The following is a 27,064-nucleotide window of genomic DNA, read 5'->3' as shown; positions in this document are numbered from 1 at the left end:
CATGCCTTGTCAGTCTTATTTCAATCCTGACCACATTTTCATGAGGAGTTTCGGGGTATAGACGACATATCTCAGGATCTCACACAGTAACTGTAAAACTATTTGACGTTTGGGGAGAAAAGAAAAACCTTTTCACATGTTGTGAGTAACATGATCAAAATAAAATGACGTGTAACAAAACGTGTCATATTCTCAAGGTGCATCATGGGCAGTATCTGGGAAAGTTCTGTTTGAAGGTAGATGTGTCAAACAATTACAGGCCAAATAAAATACAAATGGACTGAGTGTGAGTTCGTACAAAAAGAAACAAATACACCACCCTAACATCTACATCCTCCAATTCTTTGAGCATTTCATAAGAAACGACATCAAACAGCAAAAAACAAACTGTGGGAATGTTCACACCATTTAAAAACAGTCAATTTGTGTCTGAACAGAAGAGGAAAGAGAAGAAAACTGCTTCCTCGGAGGATATTCTGGGATGTCAAAGCTGAATAACGGCACCACCCAGCCCTTTCTCCGGCCTACAAATCAACTTCAGGCCCATTCAGGAATGATGTCCAAAGCTCCCGAGGCCATTCAGCATAACAGATAATTGTTGGTGGTAAAACAGAGTAGTGGCACAAGTAAAATGGCCAAACAATCCAGTATATCATTTTACCATAACCACCAACACTCCAGGGGTTTTTATTCTAACTGCAGTAATAAAGTTTATATTGTTAAAAGGAAACGTCACTTTTCTGTGGTGGAGCCTAAAGAATCGGAGTGAAAGGTGATATATCCCGAGGACGACGCTGACGGTGTGCTTACAAAACTGTTTGTGCTTCCTTTACTCTCAGCCTTGTTCATGTGTCTGTGATGCTCCCAGTCAGCTCCACCACCACCTGTCCTGGGCCTACAGGAAGAGTGTCCTGGAGTCAGCTGGCTGCGCCCCAGGGAGCCCACCTCACCCTGCCCTTTCCCATCTTGCAGCCGCTCCCTGCACCGTTTCCCAGAGCCACAAGTCCCAGGGCTCTTCTTTCCGCCAGGTCTGTCTGGTTTGGGGGAAGCCTCGGGGGAGTTTCCCCGACTGCTGCTCCTTCTGTGTTCTGAGAGCCGCCTGAGCACTTGAGGCTCACGCTCAAAGTCTGTGAGTGGGAAGTGAGGCAGGATGACCGTGTGCTGTTCATACACATTGGGGATGAGTGAGAGAGTGGACGTGCGCCGTGGGCTCTTCCTGGGGCTCGGCAGCGGAGTCTCATCTATAAAGTTGATCACCTCGTCACGGCTGAAACACCGCAGCTCGTCCTCGTAGTGCTCCCCGCCGCAGACCACGCGCGGCAGGTGCCTGAGGGTGTGCATACTATCCTCAGAGCGTCGCCGCTTGCGATGCGGGTGATGGTGATGGTGGCTCTCCTCGTGGTAGGAGACCAGGCTGCTCCTGCGCCTCTCGTGGCGCGGCAAGGTGGAGCTGTAGTGGGCACTCATTATCATGTCCTCGGTGGAGCCCCATTGGTGAAGGTATGAGGGGATCCGGTCGCTGGTCCACATGTCGGTTTCGTCGTGGGAGTATCTTCTTGTAGGGGGCACCTGGATCCAAGACACAGAACAAACCCTTCAGCGTCCGTCTATACTACTTTGACATTAATTCACAAACAGCTATAGAACAACACAATATGTGGCAATGCACATTAAGTGTGTTGAATTATAAACTCTATTGTACAAAGGACTTGCAGGAATGTAAGCGCCTTTCTGACAGTACACTGTCATTTAGTTTTAAGACTGAAGTCAATGAGCAGTTTCCCCAAATGAAGCTTGTTGCAAACATTTGGGTGGATGATAAATAAAAATCTCTCACACTATTTTCCCAAAGCAGAAAACAGGTTCATTTCAGAATTTTCTCTGGTGTTTGTGGAAGCAAACACACAAGTTGTTTGTTCAAGATGTTACTTTATGATTTGTTTTTTTTTTTTTTTTTTTAAATCAGTCAAATATCTACGAACCTTTTAACATTCTCACATTTGACCATATACTCACTTTCCATTCTGCTCTGACAACTATACAAGAGAGAGAGAGAACTGATATCAGCCTGCCCCGCTGTGGTGGATCTTAGTAAATGCAGAGATATGAGACAGCAGACGATACAGTAGCGTTGAGTGTGCTAAGTGAGGGGGGGGGGGGCTGAACAGCAGAGGGCAGCAAAAGCATTAGAATGAATTAAGATGCATGACAGACTTGGCAGGGTGCAGAGAGACCACTCACACAACAGGCCAGTAAAGCCAAAGAGGCTTTACACTGAAATAAAACCATTTGAAAAATGTCATAGCAGTTCTCAAATGGAAGAGCTACTTGATAAACATCTGAAGGGGCCCTCAACTCTTCTAGCAGCCACAGAAATAATTAGACTGTATCGCATTTCGGCCAGTTGTCCTGTAACTGGGGAAAAAAAAGGTGCACTGCATTTGATTCACAATCACACATATATCACACATCAAGGAGTAACACAACCAAGCAGCACTTTACAGTCAAAGAAATCTGATGTCACTGTGCAAAGGTGCATTGAAGACAGAGACAATGGGTGGAGTAATGGTTTGACCTGAAGAAGTCATAGCTACTGTATGCATCTCTGTTTCAAGGCTTCCTAAGAGTCAGATGATGGGATGTCACGTAGGAGCACTGGCCTTTGAAATGTCTACAACAAAACTGGACTGAACTTGAGCTGCTTGGGCTGTAGGCTCTAGTGAGAAAGAGGAGACGGTGTTTGTTGATTTCTAAGGCTTAATAGTGCGTGTGAGATACATATGAGCTGTCACCACAGTCTTCCAGACCAAGTCCAGCACTACTTTAGTCAGCAGTTTTCATCGATACTGACCGAAAAGCTGATGTGGGGCCAAATTCTGTAGTTTATACATTTAAGTCAATATTGAAATCAATGTAGAAAAATAGGGTTTTGTTGCCCTAGAAGGCTGCATGACAGAACAAGCTTTGATTTTAATGCAGGCTGAAAAGAAGCATTTCATAGCTCTGTATCTGTCAGTCTGACTGGGGTGGATGTTGGATCCAGTGGACACGGAGCTTTTGGGTGGAACATGAGCAGGTGCTTCCCTGAGACCTTGAGAGGCTCCTGAAATATAGAAGGCAGGTCAGGTACTGAACTCTTACCCTCTTACAAAATAAAGATATACTGCATGTAGGCTCATGGCTGGGACACAATAATCAGTAAAGCACATCTAAAATGATGATGGGACTTCCGATGGTCATATTTACCAAACGTTAGTCAGCCAGAGTGCATTTTTGAGTCACGTAAAAAAGACAAAAAAATATGTGTCATGTCTGGGAGAGATAGAATCACAAAATGCAAGATGCAAGATACTGTCAAGGCCCACAAGGCCATTCCATCATGCACATTAGCAATGAAGTGTCATTGAAAAATAGTTCAATTGATCAAGTAAAAGAAATGAAGAAAATCAATAAAAAATATACCTGCAAATACTGCATTTTATCTTCCTGTTGTTCCCTCAATGGATACCCTTGTGGAACCCCCCTTTCTAAGGTTGAGAACTCATACTTGGCATTACGGTCTACCGCCACGATTTCAGGCGCCGAGCTATAGTCATATGGTCTGTCATATATTAAGTCGGCATGAATTCCTCCATCTTGGCTGTTTTCTGCAAAGTGCAGAAAAGCACGAGCGTCAGGATTAGAGAGCAACGGACTCAATACACAAGACAGACAGACAGACAGACGAATAGATAAGAGAGACAGGTTCATTTGTTCTCTGATTTGTTGACTTCCTTTACGAGTCTGCTCAGGAATATGGGTTTAGATCAAAAAAATCTTTTCTATAAAATGATTATCTATGGTAGTTTTAAAAAATTGCTTTAAATGTCTAGGAGGTGATGAAAAAGCCCCAATTAGTTTCCTGAATACAAAAACCAAAGTCAAATCAAGAAGCTTTGAAGGTACATACAAGTCCTGCCATCTACATAAATGCCCATCTAATAAGCTTCTTGTCCCATTACTGCAGTCATGTTATTAAAGATCAATTGGACCTGGGTGTAAAATGCGGATCTTGAGCAGAATGTTGGGCAAAAGATGGAAGATGAAAGTAGCTATTTGCATAGGCAGCTTAGCATGCAGGTCAGTAGCTTTGGAAAAACAAAAAGCAATCTGTATACATACAACTGTGATGGGTTATACATGGCAAGCCCTCTGGAAAAAAGCAGAGAACTGGCAGTGTTAATTATCACACAGAATATGGAGTGCCCTGTGTTGTTTTATGGATCCTGATGGACAAATGGAGAGTTACTGGGGAGGGTGTCAAGAGGGAGAGGATCAAGAGGTTTGGAGGTTTAGAAACAGAGGAGCAGGGTTCAGACTGGGTTGCCAATAAAAGACAAATTGTTATTATTCTGCATGAACTGTGGAGATTTGGTCGTCGACCCAGTTTACGAATCTATGATTATCATGTGACCTAACTCTGGGACCAAATTTTGTTGAAGTGTCTGATTTTGCTTTGGTTTGTTCAGCCCCTTATATTGCTGCGATGAAAGATGTACGGCGGGTCTTCGACCACTTTCTCTTTTATCTATTAGTCTGACATTTACTACGGGAGCTTCTGCCTTGAAATACACAGTATATTGCTCTTTAAGCCTCTACAATATGTCCAGTGTCCACATCACACAAATAAAAGCAAAAATAAAAACAAACAAAAAATAATAAAATATAGGATTGTATACAAATTATTAATTTTAGATCAATTTCAGTTGTGTTTCCAGGATCAAACTGGTGTATCCCTTTGCGACTTAAGGGAAATATGACCATCATAATGAAATGAAAATGCTTCTGATCTTTAGCGCAGTCGTTCCAGTTTCACTCTGGATCCTAACAAATAAACAGGCACCATTTATTTTATCATCCTCTCATTCCAGGACATTCTAGAGGAAGATTTCCCAGTTTAAATATACTGGAATGAAAAGTGCTGCAACGTAAATAAGTCCAGTAATATTTCTTTCATTTTTTTTTTTGTAATGACGTCAGTCTCAAAGCATGGTAAAGCAGAACATTTTATGAAGTACACACCAGGCACAAAAACACAAAGAAATGCTTTTAGTATAGAAAGTTATCTTACACAGACACTTGTCACTTCTGTTTCATCTCCTGACAAGAAAGGTCACATGATAGGTCACATGATAACATTTCACCAATGATTTCAGACCTCAATCTACAACAAAACATCATGTCAGTAATAACAACCATTTTAAAAGAAACTAAAATCATATGTATAATTCTTTGTTTAAATATCTATAAGAAGCCAAAATCACGGCTAATAATTTCCCCAAACATTAAAAATATGTTCATGGGCTGTTATTTTTAGGAATTTTTTTTTGTAATATCATTTGTTCTGTCATTTTGTTATTATAGATTATTTTGAGCCCTGGGCTAAAGGTGTCCTTGAAAACGGGGACTATACAGAGTCAATCTATTTATAAAGCCAGTTCAAATCAAAGACTGGGGACAAGTCAGAATGAACATAAGCTGTTCGATGTTAGATAGCAGTAGCAAAGTGGAGTTTAATATTTCAAACACGGAGCAGGAATCATTGGCATATATCATCTCCTCCTGGTGGGCTGGTAACACGGAAATTTTGTTAAAACATTCATGGAAACTATTCCAAACCATTTCTCAACTTCCTGACCAAACATCAGTCACATCTGTGTATAATATGCTGGGCTTTCTTCCGCTGCACAAATGTAACTGACTGATACTTTCATATCTTAAAATATATCACATCATCCTATTCGGTTCATATACAGTATTAAACCTCTGCATCATTCTGACATGTGCACTTTTTTTTGTCACAAATCGTTGCTTCTGTGACGGTCTGACGATTTTCTAGGTTTACTTCTGTCCACATTTATTATCATGGCCACTGGAGTCCAAGTCATAATTTTTTAAAAAAGGGCATGTCGGTCACTAATGCACAAATACAATCCTTTATTTGCATCGTAACGCAGAAAGCTTCCACCTTAAGGTACCTCAAGGACAGCGGTGAGATCTCTATAAAACAGCAGGAATTTCTAGCTTGATACTAACCTCTGTCCCCTTATAAATAAATAAATAATAATAATAATGTAGTATAAATATTCCCTAGGCTCGGAGACAAACCGATTCAGGCTGACACATCTCAGGTGTCACTGTAAGTCCTATTGCCAAAGACGGTTCGAAACACTTTGTCCAAACCCTTGAATAGTAGAGCCAAGCCTGTCACTAAGGTTTCATAAACAAATTATCTGCAACTTTACTTTAAAGTGTTTATTTATTACAGAACGCTGCAAAAAGTAAACCAATTATCTTTGGAAACCACTTTTCCATGTCTGTGCTGGTTCTCACAGAGCATTCCACAGGATGAATGATAGTCTCAGGGCTCTTTATAATCCAAACCAAGCTGTCTTAGAAAATGGGAATCATTCGTGTTATCAGGTGAAAAGGGAAGGAAAAAGAAGGAAGGGTGGGAGGGAGACGTCTGACAGTGGCTTACCCTCGTCCACGTCATCGTTGGACATGATGGCGACACATTTCTCCCACACCATTCGGATGTCGGCCCGATAACGGTCACAAGCCCAGAGAAACATGGGCAGAAGTATGGACTGGGCAATCGAGCACCACAGCACACACAACACCATCCAGTTGTAGGAGCGATCGAACTTCAGACTGGCAAAGCTCACCACCTGCACAACATCAAGAACGTATTAGAACAAATAATCTGACTTAGTTTCATCATCGTCATGTTAAAACTAAACAAAGATAAATCAGATGCTAGAAATAATAACATAAATTGTGCAGGCAGGTCAGTAAACAGAAGAAACACAAATTAATGCTCTGAATAAACTGAATGCTAACTTTTCTTTTTTCACTTTAGCAACAATAAATAATTTGAACATTTAGAATAAAGAAACATAGAAATAATGACAGTTATTTAGTTTCTCTTTCCTGTTACATCTGTTGAACTCATTGACTCTTCTCTGAACTGAAGCAGATCCCGTGACTTTAACACCTTCAGTGATGACTGACAATAACCTTTTGTCATTTGTAGTTTAGTAGTTTGTAGTTCAATACCGATAATGTAGAGAGCAGCAAGTGAGCTGACAGGATAAGCTGCACAGGCCATTCCCTCACCAATCCTGTTGAGATGCATCTATCTATGTATCTATCTATCCATCAATCTATCTATCTATCTATCCATCTATCTATGTATCTATCTATCCATCAATCTATCTATCTATCTATCCATCTATCTATGTATCTATCTATCCATCAATCTATCTATCTATCTATCCATCTATCCATCTATCCATCAGGTGTATTCAACAATAAAACAAAGCCCATGTCAGACGTTCACACAGCCATGTACTATCACTTAGTGATGACATTAGATTTATTCTACAGGATCACTGGACAGTATCAGTGCAAAGGCAAATACATCATGAAATGGGTTCTACTGTGTTCTTGGTCTCAATATCAACAGACAAACATAACAACTCACACTTTCGTGAAACTAGTGAAAATCTTAGGAAAATCAAACCAGTGAGAAGTTGAGAAAAGTGAAAAATACATCAGAGCAGCTAAAATGCACAAAGGACTAAAACAATCCACCAGTTTTCTAAACACTTGGCAAACATGTTCATTGATTAATCATCCAGCCATCAGCTGCACCCACTTATTCTTGAGGGTCACGAGCTGGAGCCGATTCCAGCTGACACTGGGCGAGGCGCCGGGTACGCCCTGCACAGGTCAGCAGTTCATCACAGCGCTGACATCCAGACGTTCACACACATTCACACCTACACCACCAGTAGAGTCAAAGTGTCCAGTACCCGAACAGATCCCTCACACAGTGTCCCCAGCTGGTCAGCAGATTTGAACGCAGAACTTACAGAACCCTGAGCCGTGAGGCGACGGTGCCAATCACTGCACCTCTGTGCCACCACTGACGAATCATTTCAGTCCTTCCTGCTGCTGCCATTCAAAGGTGAGTTCACAGTCTTGACCGAACGTGAGATGAAATTCATATTCAGATCATGTAGATGCATGCTTTGTTGGAAAAAGTGTGGTATAAATAAAGTTATTATTATTTTATTCTTACTAGTATGACTGTACTTACATACGCTCTACCATTTATCATAAGAAATTGGATTTTGAATGACATGAGGTGCATCTGATTATTTTATTCTTTCCATCTCCATTGACCTAAGTTTGGGCACAATAGCTTTCTGCATCAGGGATAATGCAGTTTATCTACATTAATGAAGCTATACTGTCCATTATCTAATCATTAAAACTGACATGTTCTGCATCTAATCCTCATCGTGAATGCATCAAGCCAAGACACTGATCAAATTAACTCCAACTCATTATATCTAGGTTGTCACCTCCCACCGTCAATGTGCCGTCGTGTGACTTAACGAAGTTGTGAAGCCTCGAGCTGAGCTGGCTGCGTACGCAGCACAGATTCTCTTATAGACAATATGTTAACTGTTCATTTGAAACGCACTTTCAACCACAGAGCAGCCGTGACATTTAAAACACTGCATCATCATTTTGCAATAACTAGGCCACCATGCTGTTACAGCAATGTTTACTGACACACAGGATAAGTACTACTGATAGGTAGAGCGCTTATTAAAAACAGAAGTCCATAAACTGATCACAAGTAAATTATCTCTATGAATATTATTATGAGTCGATTTAATGACGTAACGATGAACTCTACAATGATTTTCAATATTGCAAAAAATTTTTTGGATTTCAGGTTTAAAGAATTAAAGTTTTGTTTTAGGAAACTCACACTGCACCTTCTAAATTTAAGAATAAACTAAACTAGCAGCCGTAACAGCTTTTCCTGCTGTGTAAACTAGAGTGTAAGCATAATTTTTTTTTCAAGTAGTAAATCAACCTACATGTACATGCTCATAATAACTTCGCTTCTGCTCTGTTTTTTGCAACAACATTGATTCTCTTTCGTTCTGTTCGTACATCTATCAGCAAACAACGGAAAACAAGCACACGCAACCATTTGTATGTGTGTTGCAGCTTTCCATGCATTTAAATAGCTCATTACATCAGGTCATAAAGACAGCCAGCAGATCTGTGTGCGTTGTTTCTGTCACCGCACTACAAAATATGATCTTTCGTCAGTACTATACTGCCCACCCTATTATGCAGACGCATACAGAAACACATCAGGGGGTTAGTGTAGAAGTAATGTGCCAGTGTCTTTTCTGCATCAACCTGCGGCGTATGAAGCAACCAGAACGCCGTTTCCTCTCTGATCCTGAGCGAAAACATTCTGGTGTAGAGGCCTGTGGTTGTCTGTATTACAAACACACAGATGAATCCACACACAAAAACAACAGCTCTCTTACATAAAGAAATGGGAACATTTCCACTATCTGTGTTTCTCACAAAATTCATTTTTGATTCTTCTGAAACAACAGGAGCTATAGTGCGTTAAGACCTTTGACTTCATCAGCACCACGTAATTCTCTTAGCAGCAAAGATTGAATAGAGAAGCTCGTTTAGTGTCTCTGCCTTTATTCCCATTTGTTGTTGGCAGAAACTGTGGCGTGCTAACATCTCGCCAAAATCTCATTTAAGACCCGACATGTTCCCTGTTGAAGGGCAGGAGCTGATTTTGAAGATTTTTTTGTAGATTGGCAAATGGCAACAGATTTGGGTAATCCTAGAGGAAACCAGAAACCTGATTTTAAGGGCTAATTCCAGATCACTTTAAAGATGCTAAGACCAGCAAGGTGTTACTGAGTCCTCATAGGAGAACTGGGATGAGGATTGGATGCTGTTGCTTATCTAGGTCTTACCTGCACCTCTGGAGGAGAAACTACACAGATGTTTATGTATCACTGTTTTTAATATTCAGAACTAAACCAAAAAACAACTTAAAGTAATGATTTAAAGGATGTTCTTCTGAGTCTGAAGCATTAGGTGCAATGTTATTATCATTGTCTCAGATTATTATAGATAAAGGTTCATGCAGCATGAGATGCTTTGTGCAGGAGCTTCTGTTGGGCTTGGTTCAAGTGAACAACACTTCATTAGAAAAAGCTTTGTGTAATGTAGAAATGCCTACAGACGGCTGGCTCAAATGACAGAACTGACACAGTGTGTTTTATAGAAAGAGAATCTAGGGCACTTTGATACTCCCACTCAGTGGTAATACAGTGATACCATATACAAGTCAACCTCATTTAAAAATGATGTACTTTAACAGTATTAAAGAGTTCACACTGTAGTCCCAGTCTCTTAAGCATTAGCAGAGGCTTGCTACAACACAAACTACAGTGTTCAGTTCATTTTCACATGGAAACAGCCCCAGCTGCCATTGGGACTTGTTTTTAAGATGACAGGATGTCTGATCTGGATATTTCTACAGGCTCTGCCTAGAATCTGATTATTCCAAACGAACGAGAAAACGCAGGTGTAATTTACAGCCCAAACAATGACATACTGAAACAGAGCTGATAATGCACTTATCAACTTATCAACAAGGACCAGGGACAGCCATGCAAGACCTCACAGTGTGTGACAGGCCAGGATAAGTGCCCAGCAAAACACTTTCATTTATTGTTTTTACTCCAGCCAGTCATGTTCCACTGCTAATCTCATATATAGCACTGAACACAGCAACAGGCTGACTTCACTTGAGGATTACAATACACAGCTTCAGCTTTGGAGGCACGTTAAGGCTTTTTTGATACTAATTCCTGATATCCAGGAAAACCAACAGACTACAGTACGCTGTTAAATGACCGTCTGGCTTTTTGAAAGCTCACAGGCATTAAACTTTTAGAAGTGAACAGGTTCAGCTCAGAGAGGCAATCTGGGGCTACATGAGCTGTAGAAATGTTAGAAATCCCTAAAGTTTGCCTGAAACCTCCCTCACCCCACTCAGCTATAACCGACCCAGATGTCAAACATCTGCATCTGAAATTTGACACATTGGCTGACATGCTGGAGCCCATGCTAAGAATCCATTGGCCTTTGTTCTGAACATCTTTGACCAAGCCAAACCTTATGTTTCTAGTTTGGACCAACTCTCTCGTTAATTGAAATGATGTGTGGGCAGTAAACTCACCAGTATGGGGAAGCCAGTCAGGAAGTCATAGATGAAAACGATACCACTGATCAGGTAGGTGATCTGCAGAGATGTCTTAAGAGGCTCTGACCCATCAATGGATGATCTGCGCTTCCCCTGGGCGTCCTCCACCACTATGGTGGGAACGTTGAACTTGTTCTTGTCAGCGTTGTGGCCGGCCTGAATGGAAAAGGTCTGGAACAGAGCGATGCCGATACAGATCACACCCATGGCCACGCTGCCGCCAATCAGCAGCAGAAAGCAGACGCCAAAGCCCAGGCCGATCTCTGTCACAATGAATCTACAGTCAGAGGTGTAGAAGCGGTCGATGGTGTCATGCCAGCCCACTGCAGGAAGCGTGGACAGAATAAAGGAAACCATCCAGATGCCCATCACTGTGTGCACCGCCTGCTTCTTGGTGTTACTCAACCTGGAAACAGAAGAACAGATTTCAGCATAAGGAAGTTTTATAAATTATCAAGCCTTGAAGTAAAATTGGCTTCTCTGCTGTGCAGGTCGTGCTGCTCACAAGAGACTGGACTTCTACTGATTCTACCTTACACAAACTGTGCAGGTGTGTGGATCATGCATATTAAATGTTTATGCTGAAGCACCTTCACAATAGATTGTTTCTAAGATGTAGGAACATAATATTAGAAACCTGTGAAATGTGGGCTTGCCATAGTGATTACGACACACTGGGGGGGGGGGGTTTCAACTCAGGTTCATCACTGCAAAGTGTGTTGCATAAATAATTACAATTCAGCACTAATGACAGGTTTGATGTGTCAGCAGAGAGAACCTTAGCAAAACATATCTAAACAATGGCAAAATGGCAGATCTGCATCTGGGGCATAAGCTGAAAAAAAAGCCCCATCTCACCAAGACAACAGGTAGATAAACTGGAATTGAATGGAAGGAAATCGATGCTTTGCTGATGGGAGAAGATTACTTTTCATGTCTCTCGGTCCATTTGTCATCTAGGTCTATTTCAGCACGAAGGGATTTCTATTTCCTCTCACCTCAAGTAGTTGTTACAGTTGAGCAATTTACTGAATGTGTATCTATCCTCTGGCAGCGTGGCACTTTTCCATGTGTGCACAGTACACGTACATCCAAAATGTGTCTTCTCATTTCCAAAACTTGACAACAAGACTGTCCAATGATAAAACGTTTAAGTGATACTGAGCTCTTCAAGGCATCGGCAATTAATCACACACAGAGGAATTTCTTGTAGCTAGAAACACGCTGATAAGTGGATGCAATAACAAGCGATGGGTGGACAACGTTACAGTGGACATGAATGTACCTGTCCTGCCTCATATGTAACGTGAATGTGTCCAGTCAATTCTCTGAAAGTTGGCAGGAAGCAGGTTTGGCAGGAAACCCAGTCTGTCTCCTCAAGGAGAATCAGAGTCACACGTCACCTGTCCTCTTCTTCCTCTGCATACAATCCTCTGGAGGAGGAGCACCAGGTAAATACTGAATGTACCTAACCCCACCCCCACACCACACACACCACATTGATAGAAATATGCATAACTAATAATTCGGCCTCTTACATGCACTAACACAATATGAGGGGGCAGCAGTAGCCTCTGTATTTGCACTATGGCTTTGTGCAAAGACAAGCGGGTCTTGTCGCTGTGAGTAATAAAGCTGGTTGTTCCTGTATGTGCCTGGGGTTCATGTGATGCGGAGGTTACATCACCAAGCCGCTTGAATCTATTAGCAACGAGGGGACATCATGAGGGGAACGCTAGGAAAGATAGTGAGCGCAGGGCGATGAGAACAGCTGCCCAAGTACAAGGTTGGAATTTATAATTCAGGCCTTCGGTGTGTGTGTGTGTGTGTGTGTGTGTGTGTGTTCATCTCAGCGACAAGACAGTTATGCTTGCTCAGCAGTGTAAACAAAGAGCGAGCCTAATGAAAGATGAGCCACAGTTACACGTTGCATCACCTGAGGTATCACTCCACCACATCATTGTTAAAAAGTGACTTGAAAACAAGGAGATGAGCTGCTGAGAGGTAGGTCAGTGTTTCCAGACGGGAGATGAGAGAATATACTGTGGTCTGATGAGCAACAGACCAGATGAGGAGACAAAAGCCTGATATCTCTGCGTGGACATCAGCCAGTTGCAACAGCTGCACAGACGACTGAGCATAAATGTAAATAGGAGTTTGCATATCTTACTTAAACCTCGACTAAATAAAAGAGCGAGGCCGCAGAATACTGATCCCCCCCACATGTACCACAGTAACCAATATTGCCAACCATATGTAACCTGCAGATATGAAACCTGATTTCATATGTGCGCTGCCTGTATTTGCATTTGCTTTGAAAATGATTTTTCAAGGCATCAATAACAAGCTGGTTGCACCAAAGGCAAGACCCCTGAGGTGTGATATACTTTTAGATGTCATTATTATGTTTCATTGCAGATAAAATACCAAACAAAGGACAGGATTTTATAAAAATGGCTCTAAAATTAGGAGAAATCAAAGCAATCCAAACAGGTTTACTATCCATGATGATGATGATGTAAGAAAGATGCCCACATATAAACGCTTTATTTTTTCATTAACTGTGTTTGTAAAACGCTAAATTTCAGTAGCCAAAAGCATTGGATCCTATTAGCGGCTGCTATTTAATTATCATCAGCACAAGTTAAAGCAGCACTTGTATGCCTCTGAATAGAGATAGAAATAGCATCAAAACCTTGTTGTGAAGGAAGCAGCGATGTTGCTCAGAACATCTGATTATGTGTGAACACCAGATGTCTTGGGAGTCTAACAAGACCAAAATGGTGTTACTGCAGCAGGGTGCTGACTGTTAATGTGAGGTGAATCTGATCTTTATTATTCAGTGTTACTTTGGAAAATCACTTGTTGTGAGAAGCCAAATTAAGCTGGAAGCTAGGCAGATGCTCAGTCTACAGGGTTTTACAGGGTGTTACCCCAAATAACTGCAATCGCCAGATGTGACGGCAGGAGAGAGATTCACCTGATGCGGAGCAACCCTCTCAAAAACTGCAGTAAACAAACTGACGAGTGACACTCATCTAAAGAGCAGCCCCATCCCATCCTAAATGTCTGGTGAGGGAGGGGGAGGAGAAGGCAGCTTTAATGCCAAAATGTTGTCCTCTGAGGCGTCTTTGGCAGATGTTGGGTTTATGGAAACCCTTGCAGGGGGCTAGAATTCAGACCCTCTTTTACAAACTCTACTGCTACTTTAGAAGAATGAAGGTGATTCAGTTTGTATATTTCTAGGGTCTTGCTGATTAAACCAGTTTTATTTACTGATGAAAAACCTTCATTCTTACAGAACACACTGGAAGTTGAAACGTGTAGACACATCAGAAAGGGTTGGGTCCACTAAATTACTAAACTAAACATCATTTTGACCTTTCTTCTAGAAGTACCCAGCCATAGAGATGATCCGCAGAAATCACACAGCGGTGATTATTATGGTGACTATTTTTCTGGTGAAGAGCAGATCCAATAAATATGTTTATGTTTTTCTATCATTAAGGGACCCCAGGGTGCTGCTGTGAGGACCACATTCAATTACACTCAAAACAGACGTCTCAGATATGCCTGGAATGAAATAAAACGACGTGTACACAAGTTAAGACGGTAATGCCCTCTTAAAAATGGCACAACCTAAATTCACAGTGTAACCTGAGTGAGCATAACTCTTACCTGTAGTTAACAGGCCAGCGAACCATCCACATGCGGTGATAAGACAGTGACGTGACGGAGAAGCAGGTGACCAATGTGAGCGTGTAGAAGGTGGAGACGAACACCTTGCACAGACCCTCGTTCCACTCGTAGTTGGAGTGCTGGCGCCGCAGCGTTATGACGCAGTACATGGTAATGGGGATAGCCATGTTGAGAATGTGCGTGCCTGCCAGCGTGCAGATGAGGAACTCCAGCGGCTTCCACTTCTTCTGCTTGGCGCTGACACTGAGGATGCTCCAAGTGTTGGCCAGGATGGACACGCCCGAGCAGACCAGCCAAGCCAGCGTGTTGGCGTTGATGATGTCATCCTTCATGGTGGTTACCTCATCCACCATGTTGGAGCGGGGCAGGGTGAAGCCTGGGGGGGCCAAAAGGAACCGTCGGCAAGAGCAGGTAGACGCGAGGAGGAGGAGGTGGTGATGGGCAGGAGGGGATGCAGGGTGTTGGGCGAGGCAGGCATCCTATCTGGGTGGGCGTGCACTCTCCATGGATTGAGCACAGCAAGGAAAGGACATGGTGGAGGTGTAACGCAGTGGGTTGTTGGTAGGGGAGGGTGGCAGAACCCAGCCAGTTCCCTTTCTAAGCCTGAGGCAGGAGAGTGGGAAAGAAAAAAAAAGAGAAAGGAACCGCAGTCAGAGAACGTACACAAAATTACATTAGTCAGTCCAGTTCAAAATAATCCATCGTGCATAATCCTTTAGTGAACTAAGAGCATTATGTTAATCACAAGAGTGTAACTATTACAGCTAATACCCAAAGTCGTCAACTACATGCGGTTAGGACAGGACAGTAATCAGTCAGCAGGACTAATTTAAACCATCCTGCCAACTACATGAGAGAGAACAGCATGAAGCTGCTGTTTTATTTGATCAATCATAGGACATGACAGCTACAGATACACACTCAGTGTCAGTGTAAAATGAATATCTGTTGGGTTTGTTCAGCTGCTGGTCATTCAAAATCAGAAATATAAAAACATCACATTAAGCTTTACAAAGGTGTGACAAATTCTAGGCTAATTGTTTAATCCTGGTGATAAGTAATCAATAAGCACTGATAGGATAAAACTAAATCTCGTGGTCTTGTTACAAGCAGCTATCAAAAGAACTCACGCCCAGAACAAGCAGAGACTCATCAGAAGAGGACGACTGATCCTCCTGTGGAGTGAGAAATGGTTGGCACAGCTGGAGCACGTTGTCACATTTATTTCCTGTCTTTTGGTTTGTCCAAACACTCATGTGCTGTGGGCAAAACCCCAGAGTGGGGACACTGAAAACGACAAAAACAGCGTCGTCATCATCCTGCTCACACTTCCACTGAGCTAATCGTCCTGTCTTGCTCTCTGCTCCAATGACTTCCTAAACATCTGTCAGCCAATCAAATGCAGCGCTGCTGATGCAGGAGGTTAGGAGGCAGCACCGACGTGCTCCTCAGGACCTGCGTCCTCCTGTGAGTCTGGATCCTGTAACCCGGTAATATTCACACGTGTTCACACAGCATCCAAATCTGGTGACTTTACTATTTGATCAACAGACACCAACACCAGCATATCAACACACCCGATTTAAAAAATCATGCCAAAATGAAATCTGACAGCCAGCAGTGTGTCAGGAAAGCTGAGAGCAACAAAATGAACGGGGGCAAACCAGAGTCTGGGCAGTTTTCTTCGCCTTCAAACGACTAAATCCATCATGTGTTTGTTAGGATCTCTAGCACTGACTCTGTTCAATACACGAGGTAGTCATGTCATAGTCCCCAACTATGGAGATGATCAAAGAAAGCACTCCCTCAAAAACCACAACAAATAGTAATGAAAGCAGGCTGGGATATAAAAAGAAGGATTCAAAGCTTTGATCCAGGAGGCCCCAGGTGGCTGGGATGGACCGAGTTACAGTCTGTCTGTTGAATCAAAGACTAAACACTGCAACAGGCTAGACCCAAAATCCTCTCAAGTCTGTCTACACTAAACTAGTTCCATGAGAAAAATGTGCTTTATTTTTTAGAAGCAACAAACACAGATGCACCAAAGCCTCCCACGTCAAAGCAGTAACCACCGAGCCTCCATCATTACTCTGGTTTCAGATGAAGAAACCTGAGTAAATGGCTTGTTCCCTCACAGCCTGTGGTCTGATTTGATAAAACATAATTTCACCTCTCTCACATTTCTCCCAGAGCCCTGAATGACAGGCACACCTGAGACTGTGGTGGCCATTACCCTGAGCTTTTCACTGTGTCATCCTCACCCTTTTGTTTTACACACTTACTGTATTGGATATTTTGGGCACAGGAAGCTGAGCGGTGCTGAAACGTAACTAACCCTTTTAACATTTTTTCCATTAAACTCCTTTCAAGTCAATGTAAGCCTAATGTGGGCACTGAGGACAGTTATAATGGGCTCATGGTTGAGGTAACTGGAAGACACTGCTCCACGTCTCTTTTCATTGGTGCCGTTACTGTCATTTCTATCTAGCCATCAACAAATGGCTGCTCAAATTATCCATCACCCTGCAGCTTCCATAAACTCTGCAGAGCATGTTTTCATTTAACAGCCCGTAATCTCTTTGTTTTCATTGTCATCAGCAAACAGCAAAGTTAGACACAACTGGGACAATAACATACTGGAGGATCAAGCAGCTAGAAAAACAGACAATGCCCTGAGCAGTTGGCAGAGACCAAACACGGAGCTAAAAGAGTTTGAGTCTGTTTCAGTGGTAATGTAGCTGCCAAATGTGTAAATGGGCAACTGGTCTATAGCAAGTTTAATAAACTTGCATTTAAAAAGTGATAAAAGTATTTTACAGTACATGTACTTCTTATCATAGTACCACAGTAAACGCTGCGTTTTGGGAACATTAACTCTTTGATCCCTGGGTTGTTTTTTGCTTGGTTGCATATATGAGATATAAAAGGGTTAGTTTGGGCCATTGACGCTCAACCATTTAACTCAAAATGAGAAAATAAAACGCACAAGAAGACCAAAAAAAAAAAAAAAAAAGGGTAAAGTTGATGTTGTCACAAGGGGCTAACCACTTGACCACCATGTCGCCCTATGACCAGGTTCAAAGACAAGTATCAAAGTAAAAGCCCACAGTTTTTTAATTTGCCATTTAGTGTAGTTGAGACTAAAGAAATACTTTTTCTTTTATTGAGAAAAAAACAATTATATAGGGCTGAGCTTGAAAGTGCTTCAAGAGAAAGCAAATTGTTATTCCAAATAGCCACACATCAACCAGAGTAACATTCTCCTGCAGACAGAAACGCAGAAATAAGAGCATCTGTTGTGAACATGCGTCAATCGTACTGACAGAACACTGAGCTTTGTCAATACGGGCTCTTGGTCAATGGCAGCCGTAAAGCCAGCTAGCCACAGACGCCTTTGCTTGACAGAGATCCAAGTAAATGACATAGTATTGTGTAGATCAGCTGTGTCACTGCCTTTCCCCTTTATTTATCCTCTTATCATTCCCTTGGTTGTCACACGTAGATGTGCATGCACAGGGATAAGGTTTGTGTCCTACCTGTTTAGGTAAAGACTTAAACCCCTCAGGAAAAATGAAATTAACTGAAAAGAAACCATCTGTTATTCAGGAATTGCTTAAAAGAAATGAACATCCTGTTTGTCACGGTAGAGAAGACCGCATCACCTCCAGCCGGCTCCATAATCAGGATATGACATTTCTCAATATAGGAGAACTATTCCTCTTTCTATCTATCCAGCTGTGTTTGTAATTCACCAATGGAGGCAGAGAGCAGCAAAAACGTGAACTCATGGCCTTTCTGCTCGGCTGAGTCATGGGGCTCAAGAGCCACCACTGCAGCTTTCAATTAAAAACAAGAAACGGTAATTCGGTTTAACATCGTTGTCCCAGGATGTTCACGTGGACCTGCAGTTTTTCTGCTGATCATTCCAGCTTTGTGGGGTCACAGCTAGCTGACCTTCACTGCACAGGATGACCCCATTGACTATTCACATTGCATGTAGGTCTGTTGATGCAGAACATGAGCACCATCTCACCAGTTCTGTTTATACTGACTTGTGCTTGGTGGAATCCTTCATCATTCAGACTCAAATTCAATTACACCAGCCCAACTCCTCACAGGCAACACAGGCCAAGCTTGGATTGATCCACACACACTCTCACTGCTGCGGTAGGCTGCCTTCAAAATGATCTTTTTCACACACATATTTAGAGTTCAGAAATGGAAAATGTTAATGATGTTTACAATGTGGGCAAGTCTGCAATATAACCCAAAGCACACCACAGGTCTCGACTATGAATTAGATCTGAAGAGTCTCATTTTATGGCTGGACCATCCAACTGAAATTTGAGCATCACATTATAAACTTCAGTTTCTTTGACGATGGAAAATGAAAAGAAAAGCTCACTATTGAAAAAGAGATTAGAATAGAGATTAGATAGATTAGATTAGAATAGGATAGAGACAGACAGACAGACAGACAGACAGACAGACAGACAGACAGACAGACAGACAGACAGACAGACAGACAGACAGACAGACAGACAGACAGACAGACAGACAGACAGACAGACAGACAGACAGACAGACAGACAGACAGACAGACAGACAGACAGACAGATAGATAGACAGATAGATAGATAGATAGATAGATAGATAGATAGATAGATACTGTAATACTGAACAATGCTTCTTAAAGTATATAATATTTTGCATCTGTGGATTAGTCAGCATTTTTTCCATTTCTAGGCATCACATAAGTAATTTAGTGCCATAATGGATCAGTCAGTGTCAACATAAAAGCCAACAGGCTGTTTGGATAAAAGCATTTTGAGAAATGTCATCAGCATTATGGAGAAAACTGCTGTGTAAGGAAAGTGTGGATGTGGGTGACCAACTTTGCACTTTGCATATTAACCACATTTTGGACTGCTGTAATAAAGAAACTAAACCCTTTGATTGCATTTCATTTCATTCTTCTTCTTATGTGTGTCGAGCCAGATTTTGGTTAGACACTAAGGTGGATTTTTATGATCAAATCCAGGCCAAAATGAATGACGGTGCGTCTGAATGAGATCCAACCGGCAATTATACAGAAACCTGAAAGATTTTCAAGGCTGTGTCTGAGGATGCACACCAACACAATGTCAGTCAGTGTGCTGGGAACAGTGTGAAAGCCAGTGCACATGGTACACGTGTGGTGCTGACCCACATCTCTCAGCTTCAAATTGGCAGGAACTGGAGTGGATGGAGGAGTGGACCTCTTTCATAAGCTCCCTGCTGACAGCTGTGATGCATGGGGTCTTACTGCCCAACCAGCCACTGATCCTTGGAGCTGTCACAGAGGAAATGTTGGGCCATGGGAGGAAGTACGGCTTTCCCCTGAGCACGGACTCAGTCTTTAACATTATATCTCCGATACTTACACATGACAGGTGATTTACTTTGATAGTCAAGTCTGTAACTTTTTTTTTTTACCAGCACACAGCTACAGACACTGATGCTAGGGAGCTGCCCAGTACTTATGCACTAAAGCTTTTGTACAGGTTAAGTCAGGGACTGTTTTCATTTCCCTGTTCCACAAAACATCTAAAGTTACTGCTCCAGCTCAGTCATGTTTACTATGTCTAATATCACGGTCTGCTAATGTTCCTAATCTTGGACAAGTGCACTCAGCAGCTAAAAGAGTCCATAAAAGACTATGAATTAATAAACCTGAACCACTTCACCAGTTCAAAATTGATATTTTCCATTTTTGTAATTGTATCAATGGTGCTCAGTGACTTGTAATTCTGTGAATAAAAGAAAAACAATGAAAACCTTCAAAATAATTCATATTCTAGTTTCAGCCAGTCAACATGCGGTGTACAGTGTCACCCACACAGTGCAGGTAAAGAGCTCTCTTACATCCCATGAGGAATTGCAAAGGCCCTCGGAGGCCAAAGCACTATCAATCTTTAATCTCCAGTGAGTGCGCATTATCTAGTTATCAATGAGAGCCCCTCCATGCATGACTAATGATCAGCAGGGCCAGCGTTAACCAGCTGTGTACTCTGTGGAAAAACTAATACCTCTGACAGCAGAGGTGATTAACCTCTCTAAAACCTAAAGGGCTTCCATTTCTGACATTTCCAGAACTATTGGTTTAACATTTTAATAAATCAGTATTATTAACTAAAATTAGTAAGTAGCTCCCGCTCACTCTATGGAGCAATTAAAAATTCTCTGTACAGAACGGGCTCATCGCTTAGTTAAGATCTGTGAACCTTAATGTCACCTCTGCTGCTCCCTGTATTCAGTGTCTCAGTGTAGTCACTCAAAGCAGGAAGTGCAGCCGAGCAGGAGAAACTTTGTTAAGCAGCTTGTTCAGTGTCTGAGCAAACGCACGGTATGACCTTCCCATCATAGTCAGGCCCCTTAGACCAGAAGAAGAAGAAGAAGATGAAGAAGAAGAAGAAGAAGAAGATGAAGATGAAGATGACAGCCAGAGGTCTTACTCTGTCACCAGGAAATGTTGTGTCCTCATCGTGCTTTCGTCACATCAGCTAGTGGGAAACCACTATCACATTAGACACTGCACTGATCTTTGATTGTTGCATAGCAACTGCATCCATCTTGAAGATAACACTCAGTAGAAAAAACCTGAAGAAAGTTTGGATTACTACGGTGCCGTTTCCTTTATACAAAACTTTTAATTACGGTTTTATTATGAAAGTGTGACTCAAACTATGTCTTTTCATGTTCGATTACTTGAATGAATCAGACCTAATCGTTTCTGAACAGCCCCCAAAGCATCAGGAGATGATATTACAGCATGATGCCAGATTGATTTCCCTAAAGATCCTCCTGACTCAGCTGCTTTACGGTGACGACACATAACGAGATGAAATGAGATGAGATCAGCTTTGTCTGGCGTCACTCACTCATTGGCTGTTTCCTATAAATTAATCTGCTGCTGTCTAGTTATGAATCATTTTGCCTCATCACTGACAAGTGTAGTGTCGCCAAACTGTCAGGTCCATATGTATTGAATGGAGTGCTTTTCATTAGGGGCACTGTCAGGGCATACTCCATAGTATACAACTATAGTTTTCACACAGATAATCTGGACTCACAAATAAAACGCTGAGTGGGAACATATAGTAGAGAATTAGTGCTCCTAAGAGGTACAGCATTGTTTAGCTTTGCTGTTGTGATAAATGGAAACAGAAGAAAACCACAAATCCTGTCCATTAAAAACTATTTTAGTTTTTTTTTTGTTTTTTTTTTAGCCTAACAAAATAACAAAGCCACTTGATTTGACAAAGAGAAATGTTTGACTGGAATGAAAGTTCAATATTTATGGAAAACAGATTTTTTTTTTTTGTCATCATATTTATTATGGGTGACAATGCAGTCCTCCTGGGCAGGGACGTTACCTGTCAAGTCTGTGGAAAAGATGATTCCTTTCACCTGCTCTTTGTTGAAGGTGCAACATATTAATGCAGTTACTGTGGTAGACCATGCTGGATCCAATTTGATCTAAACAAATTCATTTTGGTGGAGCCCAACAAAAGAATCTGTGGCCGATATTCATCAGGTTTCTTTTCATGTTCAGCCAAAGTTCATCTTTCAGTTTTGTGCCCTTTGGTGAATAATATTTTGTCTTCTCGGATGCCACCCATAGAGGTTGATTTCACACAATGTGTTTCACTCTTAATGCTCTGAAATAGTAATTTTCAAACACAGTCAACCTACATCTGCTTCAACACCATCTGCTGACCTGCTTGTTTATAATTATACATAAGCTAAAATACCTAAAAACCAATAGAAGTACGGTGTTTTTAGCATTTTAGTGATATTGCACATGGGTGTAGTGAGTTTTTTTGTACACTGCACATTTTATTTGATGTTTTTTCGATGTTGCAGTTTGTGTAGTCGTCACCAGTTTGACCTCCCAAATGATCACCACAGTTGTTCCCCACAAATGGAAATGCTGAATCGCAGTGTAGGAGGGTTGTTTGTCCAAACACTCAACCAGCCTTTAAGGAAGAACACTTCAGCCATATCTCAAACATCAGCTAGTCGATTAATAGCCTGTCTGGTCTTTCAAACTGTGCTGAATGAATAAACCTACTCATCTGTTACATGCTGGGAAATAAAAGCTGCTAACATCCATTTCCACAGACTTTTATTTCCACATCACCATTTCAAACCGGCCTATTTGGGGTAAAAGGGCCAGAGTTCAGCTGGTATATAGCATTTTCAACTATGAATGAAACATTAGAAACACATTTAGTGTTATTTTAGTAGAAACTGATGAGAGACGACAGCTTAAATTTCATACTGTATAACGAGCCTCTCAGAGTGAGTAACTCCCTAGTCGCTGTCATTGTAAATAAATCACTTACAGCACATGACACCGGACAGCAAATGTGCACAAGTGCTCATGTTCAAGACGTGAAACAACAACAATAACATGTTGTGAGCAAATGCCCCTTCCATTTAATCACAACATGAACTAACGCACAGCAGGGCGGCACAGTGAACTGGCAGCCCGTCCTCCAACCAGAGGGTCTAGATTCAAGCCACTGTGTCGGCTCCGCTCCACTGAGCCAATGAAACTCCATCAGCCAGTGTCATCGGAAAATAGAAAAAGTGCTCTGTGACTTTCACCTCTAACCTTCCTGTCAAGAAAAGTAAGTTCAAACAATTTCTTCCATATGCTCCTGCTGCAGGTTACACATTACACCGACAAGCACTTTCCCTAATCAATGTACCATTAGTTTTACTACTGAAATACTCTGAGTATGAGACAAATACCACCAAGTATAATAACTGCTCATACTATAGATACTGTAGAGTCGGACGATTTAAAAATAAATATGTTTATTATCGGTAAATTATCCAGAAAAGTGTAGTTTTAGTATTGATTCTTAAAAACGCACAAACAAACGTCAGCCCATTATTTTACAATAGGAAGATGAGGAAAGCATCAGTTATTAACGAATCCAGTATGACTGGGAGACACAGAGAATCACTAGGCTGCCACTTCAATCCAAACACACTGATGAAGTAAACTGGAATATTAATGCGCATTAGACTAAATATCACTGATTAAATACTCATCAATTATTTTCAGTGGCTCGGACGTATCGTGAGAGAAATCTAAAGTTTCAGTTCTGCCATATGGAGCCTGTAAACACAAAATGTCAAGAGCATCAATGGGGCATTGATTATATTGGTTATAATTTGCTGGTCAATTAAACACCCAGGTTTAGACAACTTCACCTGCATTAGACACAGAATGCCTAATGAATGAGTTTGTGGAGTCTGTGAGGATGCATTAACATGACTTATCACCAACATTAACAATTAATTAATCATTAAGATGAACTGCTTTGGCATAATTTTCTTAAATACTGTGTGCAGTCATTAGAGAACTACGGGCTTTTAGGAATCAGATGTCATGCAGAGACTTCCATGATTCGCTTCCTGCACTTACTTATCCTGCCGCTAATGCCTATGATTACTAGACATACAAGCATAATCAGTGTCGATAGGATGCCTAACCACAAATTTATTAATAAGGTAAAATGTATTTGAAGGTCACAAACCAACCTCCTATTGGTACTGTCAGCACTAGTCTTAGCTGAGGGACTGGCTTGTCACAGAGTAGGTAGCTTTATTTTTCCATGACAAATGTAACCCTGGAGGATCTTTTCCTGTTTAAGTTGTCCTGCCGTCAGCTATGACTGCAGCTGCATCAGCCTATAGCAGAGGGGTTAGAGTTCCTCTTGGAAGCAGACACACATTTTAAAATCAAACTTCCCCTTCTTTGAGGAGCTATGACAACACCATATATTCATTTTCACTATGAAAACAATTCAGTTCAAATTAGTGCAAGAGACTTAAAGCATCTAGAACTAATTGCCGGCACATTTTTTGAAATACTCTTCCCTGCCATTGATGCCACATTACCATACCATGCCGTCGAAGGGAAGGCAGACGCTTCGCAGTGTGTTGTGGGAAAAACAGGACAGTGTGAACGCAGGCTAACGCGGTGTGACAAACGTGTGACAAACAAAACATCACATATGCCTGAGAAACACTGAGGTCTGTTGTGAGGCTTTGTCACATGAAGGCTGCAGCACTTTGAGCAGTGGATGTTATCACGGCCACTCTCTGACCTTTGACTGCACATTATCCACTTCTACTGTGACTTCTCTAATGCAGGAAACACAGAAAACAACATCTGACAGAGTGCAAACATCACCTGAACATACATTATTCTGAAAGGAAATGCTGTTCACACATATTAAAGCATGGCTGCAAATGCTAGAGAATAAATCTGCCATTCAAGTCAGAGTTTCAGGCAAATTGCAGGAGAATGAGTGAAACTCTACAGTAATGGAAGGTATCGTACAGTAGCATTCAGCACTTTTCTGTCTGGAAACCAAAAAGGCACATACATGAGGACTTTTGCACATCCTGCTTGATTTTTGTCTGTCACACTGAATTATATATATAAAAAGGAGGATTTGACTCTTTTTAGCAAGATCAGCTGTAGGTTGCACATCAGTAAATCGCAGAAAGACTCTTATAGTCCAAATGTAAGAATTGGATTCTGTCTTTATGAAACACAGAATAAAAACATATTTTAAAAACACAAGGAAAACACAGTAAAATTGTGGAGTTGCAAAAAAGAATGTGAACAAAATGTGCACAAAACTCGAGTCTGCATACTTCAATAAGTTGTCATGTCCCTTATTATTTTGGGATAATGAGATGTGTGATGACAAAACAAGTTATTTATCCCATTGGCTGGTGCGGGTGGAAAGTCAGTGTAACTAACCTGGCGCACAGATTTATCACCAAGGCTCCTCACCAAGTCAAAGTATAAAATAACCTACAGCATGAAACATCTGGAGTCCGACCTTTGAATCAGGCCACTTCCTCTTTTGTCTTACGTGCAATCGAGACATGAAACCAAAAGGTCAGGTGGGTGCACAGGGGTGTCACAGTGGATTGGAAATATTTGCATTTATCCATTTAAGGTGTTTGTGCTGCAGGACTTTGTTTTTCCTCTGGCGTTATGCTGATCAGCTGTATGAGTCTGGTCTTACCTTAACAAGTCGTCCAGGCTTTATAGTCGCTCATTGCTCCGGGGACTGGAAACCGTCTCGTTGAGTCCCATCAGTTCAGGTCCGTTCAAGTGGCTCCCGTGCATTTACTTCCCCAAAGTGGAAACTTGAAGGAATGACCTGCGAGACGAAGGATGAGCCCTGAAACACCACATTCCCTACAGCGCTACTCCTCTGGTGTCTTCTTGTCCTCTTTGTCTCGCTGACGCGCAAAAAAACCCGACAAATTGTGAAGGAGTTAGGATCAAAAATATTCTGCTTCCTCAAACACGAAGCCTGTGGTCGCAGCAGCAGCTCCGGCCCCTTAAAACACCGGGGACTTTCTAAGCAAAACACGAATTTCTTCTCCTGTTCCCTGAACCTGGCGAGGCGAGCGATGGATGAGGCATGACTGCTGCGCGCTCCCGACAGCATAGGCTCGTCCACGGGTCTGACGCTCCGTGGCCGTGGGAGTGAACCGCAATAAGAAATAATTCATGGAAAAGAGGTCGGCATTTTCACAGAGCGAGAAGCTGCACACTGGCCTGGAACTGGAACTGGGCATTTCATTGATTAGGTCCTGAATGGGCCCAGTTGCGTCTGGTCTGGACGGGCTTGTTTCATTAGGCTTTGATTAACGAGGACATCTGAGATGTGGTAAAGAGCTGAAAGGCTCCAAACTGCACGGGATCTAAATCTGCCATAACGTTTAATTTGCCCCTGCAGCATCAAACAGTATCAAGCCTGCTGTATAAAAATAACGCGCATCCACGCACATTATTATCTTCCTGACGTTATTCGGCCTTTTTCATTGACATTATACGACTTGTTATATAAGACTGCTTCCCTGGATGATTCTGTATGAGAGGCTTTCCTCCCCCAGGGCTTGGACTGTACCCAGAGAAAACTAATAGGCCCTATATGAGAGAAGAGACACACAGAGGTCCCTGGTGCCTTGGTTTTTGTCCCTGTTATTATAAGGATTATTTTATTTTCATCTATCTGATGAGCGGCTCGAGCTCCCTGTGCTTTACAGAGGATATGAACAACCCCACCTGGGAGCTGCCCATGCAGCGTAGGCCTACAGCCAGTTGTACTGGAAGCTGATACT

General features: G+C 41.9%; 1 protein-coding gene across 1 annotated transcript; it reads right to left on the bottom strand.

Moving 5' to 3' along the window:
* Positions 1–57: 57 nt before the first annotated feature.
* On the bottom strand, positions 58–26,340 carry gpr153 (G protein-coupled receptor 153). Its single transcript, XM_026332792.1, has 6 exons — positions 25,957–26,340; positions 14,834–15,457; positions 11,132–11,561; positions 6,521–6,710; positions 3,463–3,647; positions 58–1,569 (listed from the first exon to the last, which is right to left on the bottom strand). The coding sequence occupies exons 2-6, from the start codon at positions 15,205–15,207 to the stop codon at positions 733–735; spliced, it is 2,016 nt and encodes a 671-aa protein (XP_026188577.1). The 5' UTR covers positions 15,208–15,457; positions 25,957–26,340; the 3' UTR covers positions 58–732.
* Between the last annotated feature and the right edge of the window lie 724 nt (positions 26,341–27,064).

Source organism: Mastacembelus armatus, chromosome 7, assembly GCF_900324485.2.
Source record: "Mastacembelus armatus chromosome 7, fMasArm1.2, whole genome shotgun sequence".
In the NCBI taxonomy this organism is placed as follows: Eukaryota; Metazoa; Chordata; class Actinopteri; order Synbranchiformes; family Mastacembelidae; genus Mastacembelus; species Mastacembelus armatus.
This window is presented reverse-complemented; position numbering and strand designations above follow the sequence as displayed.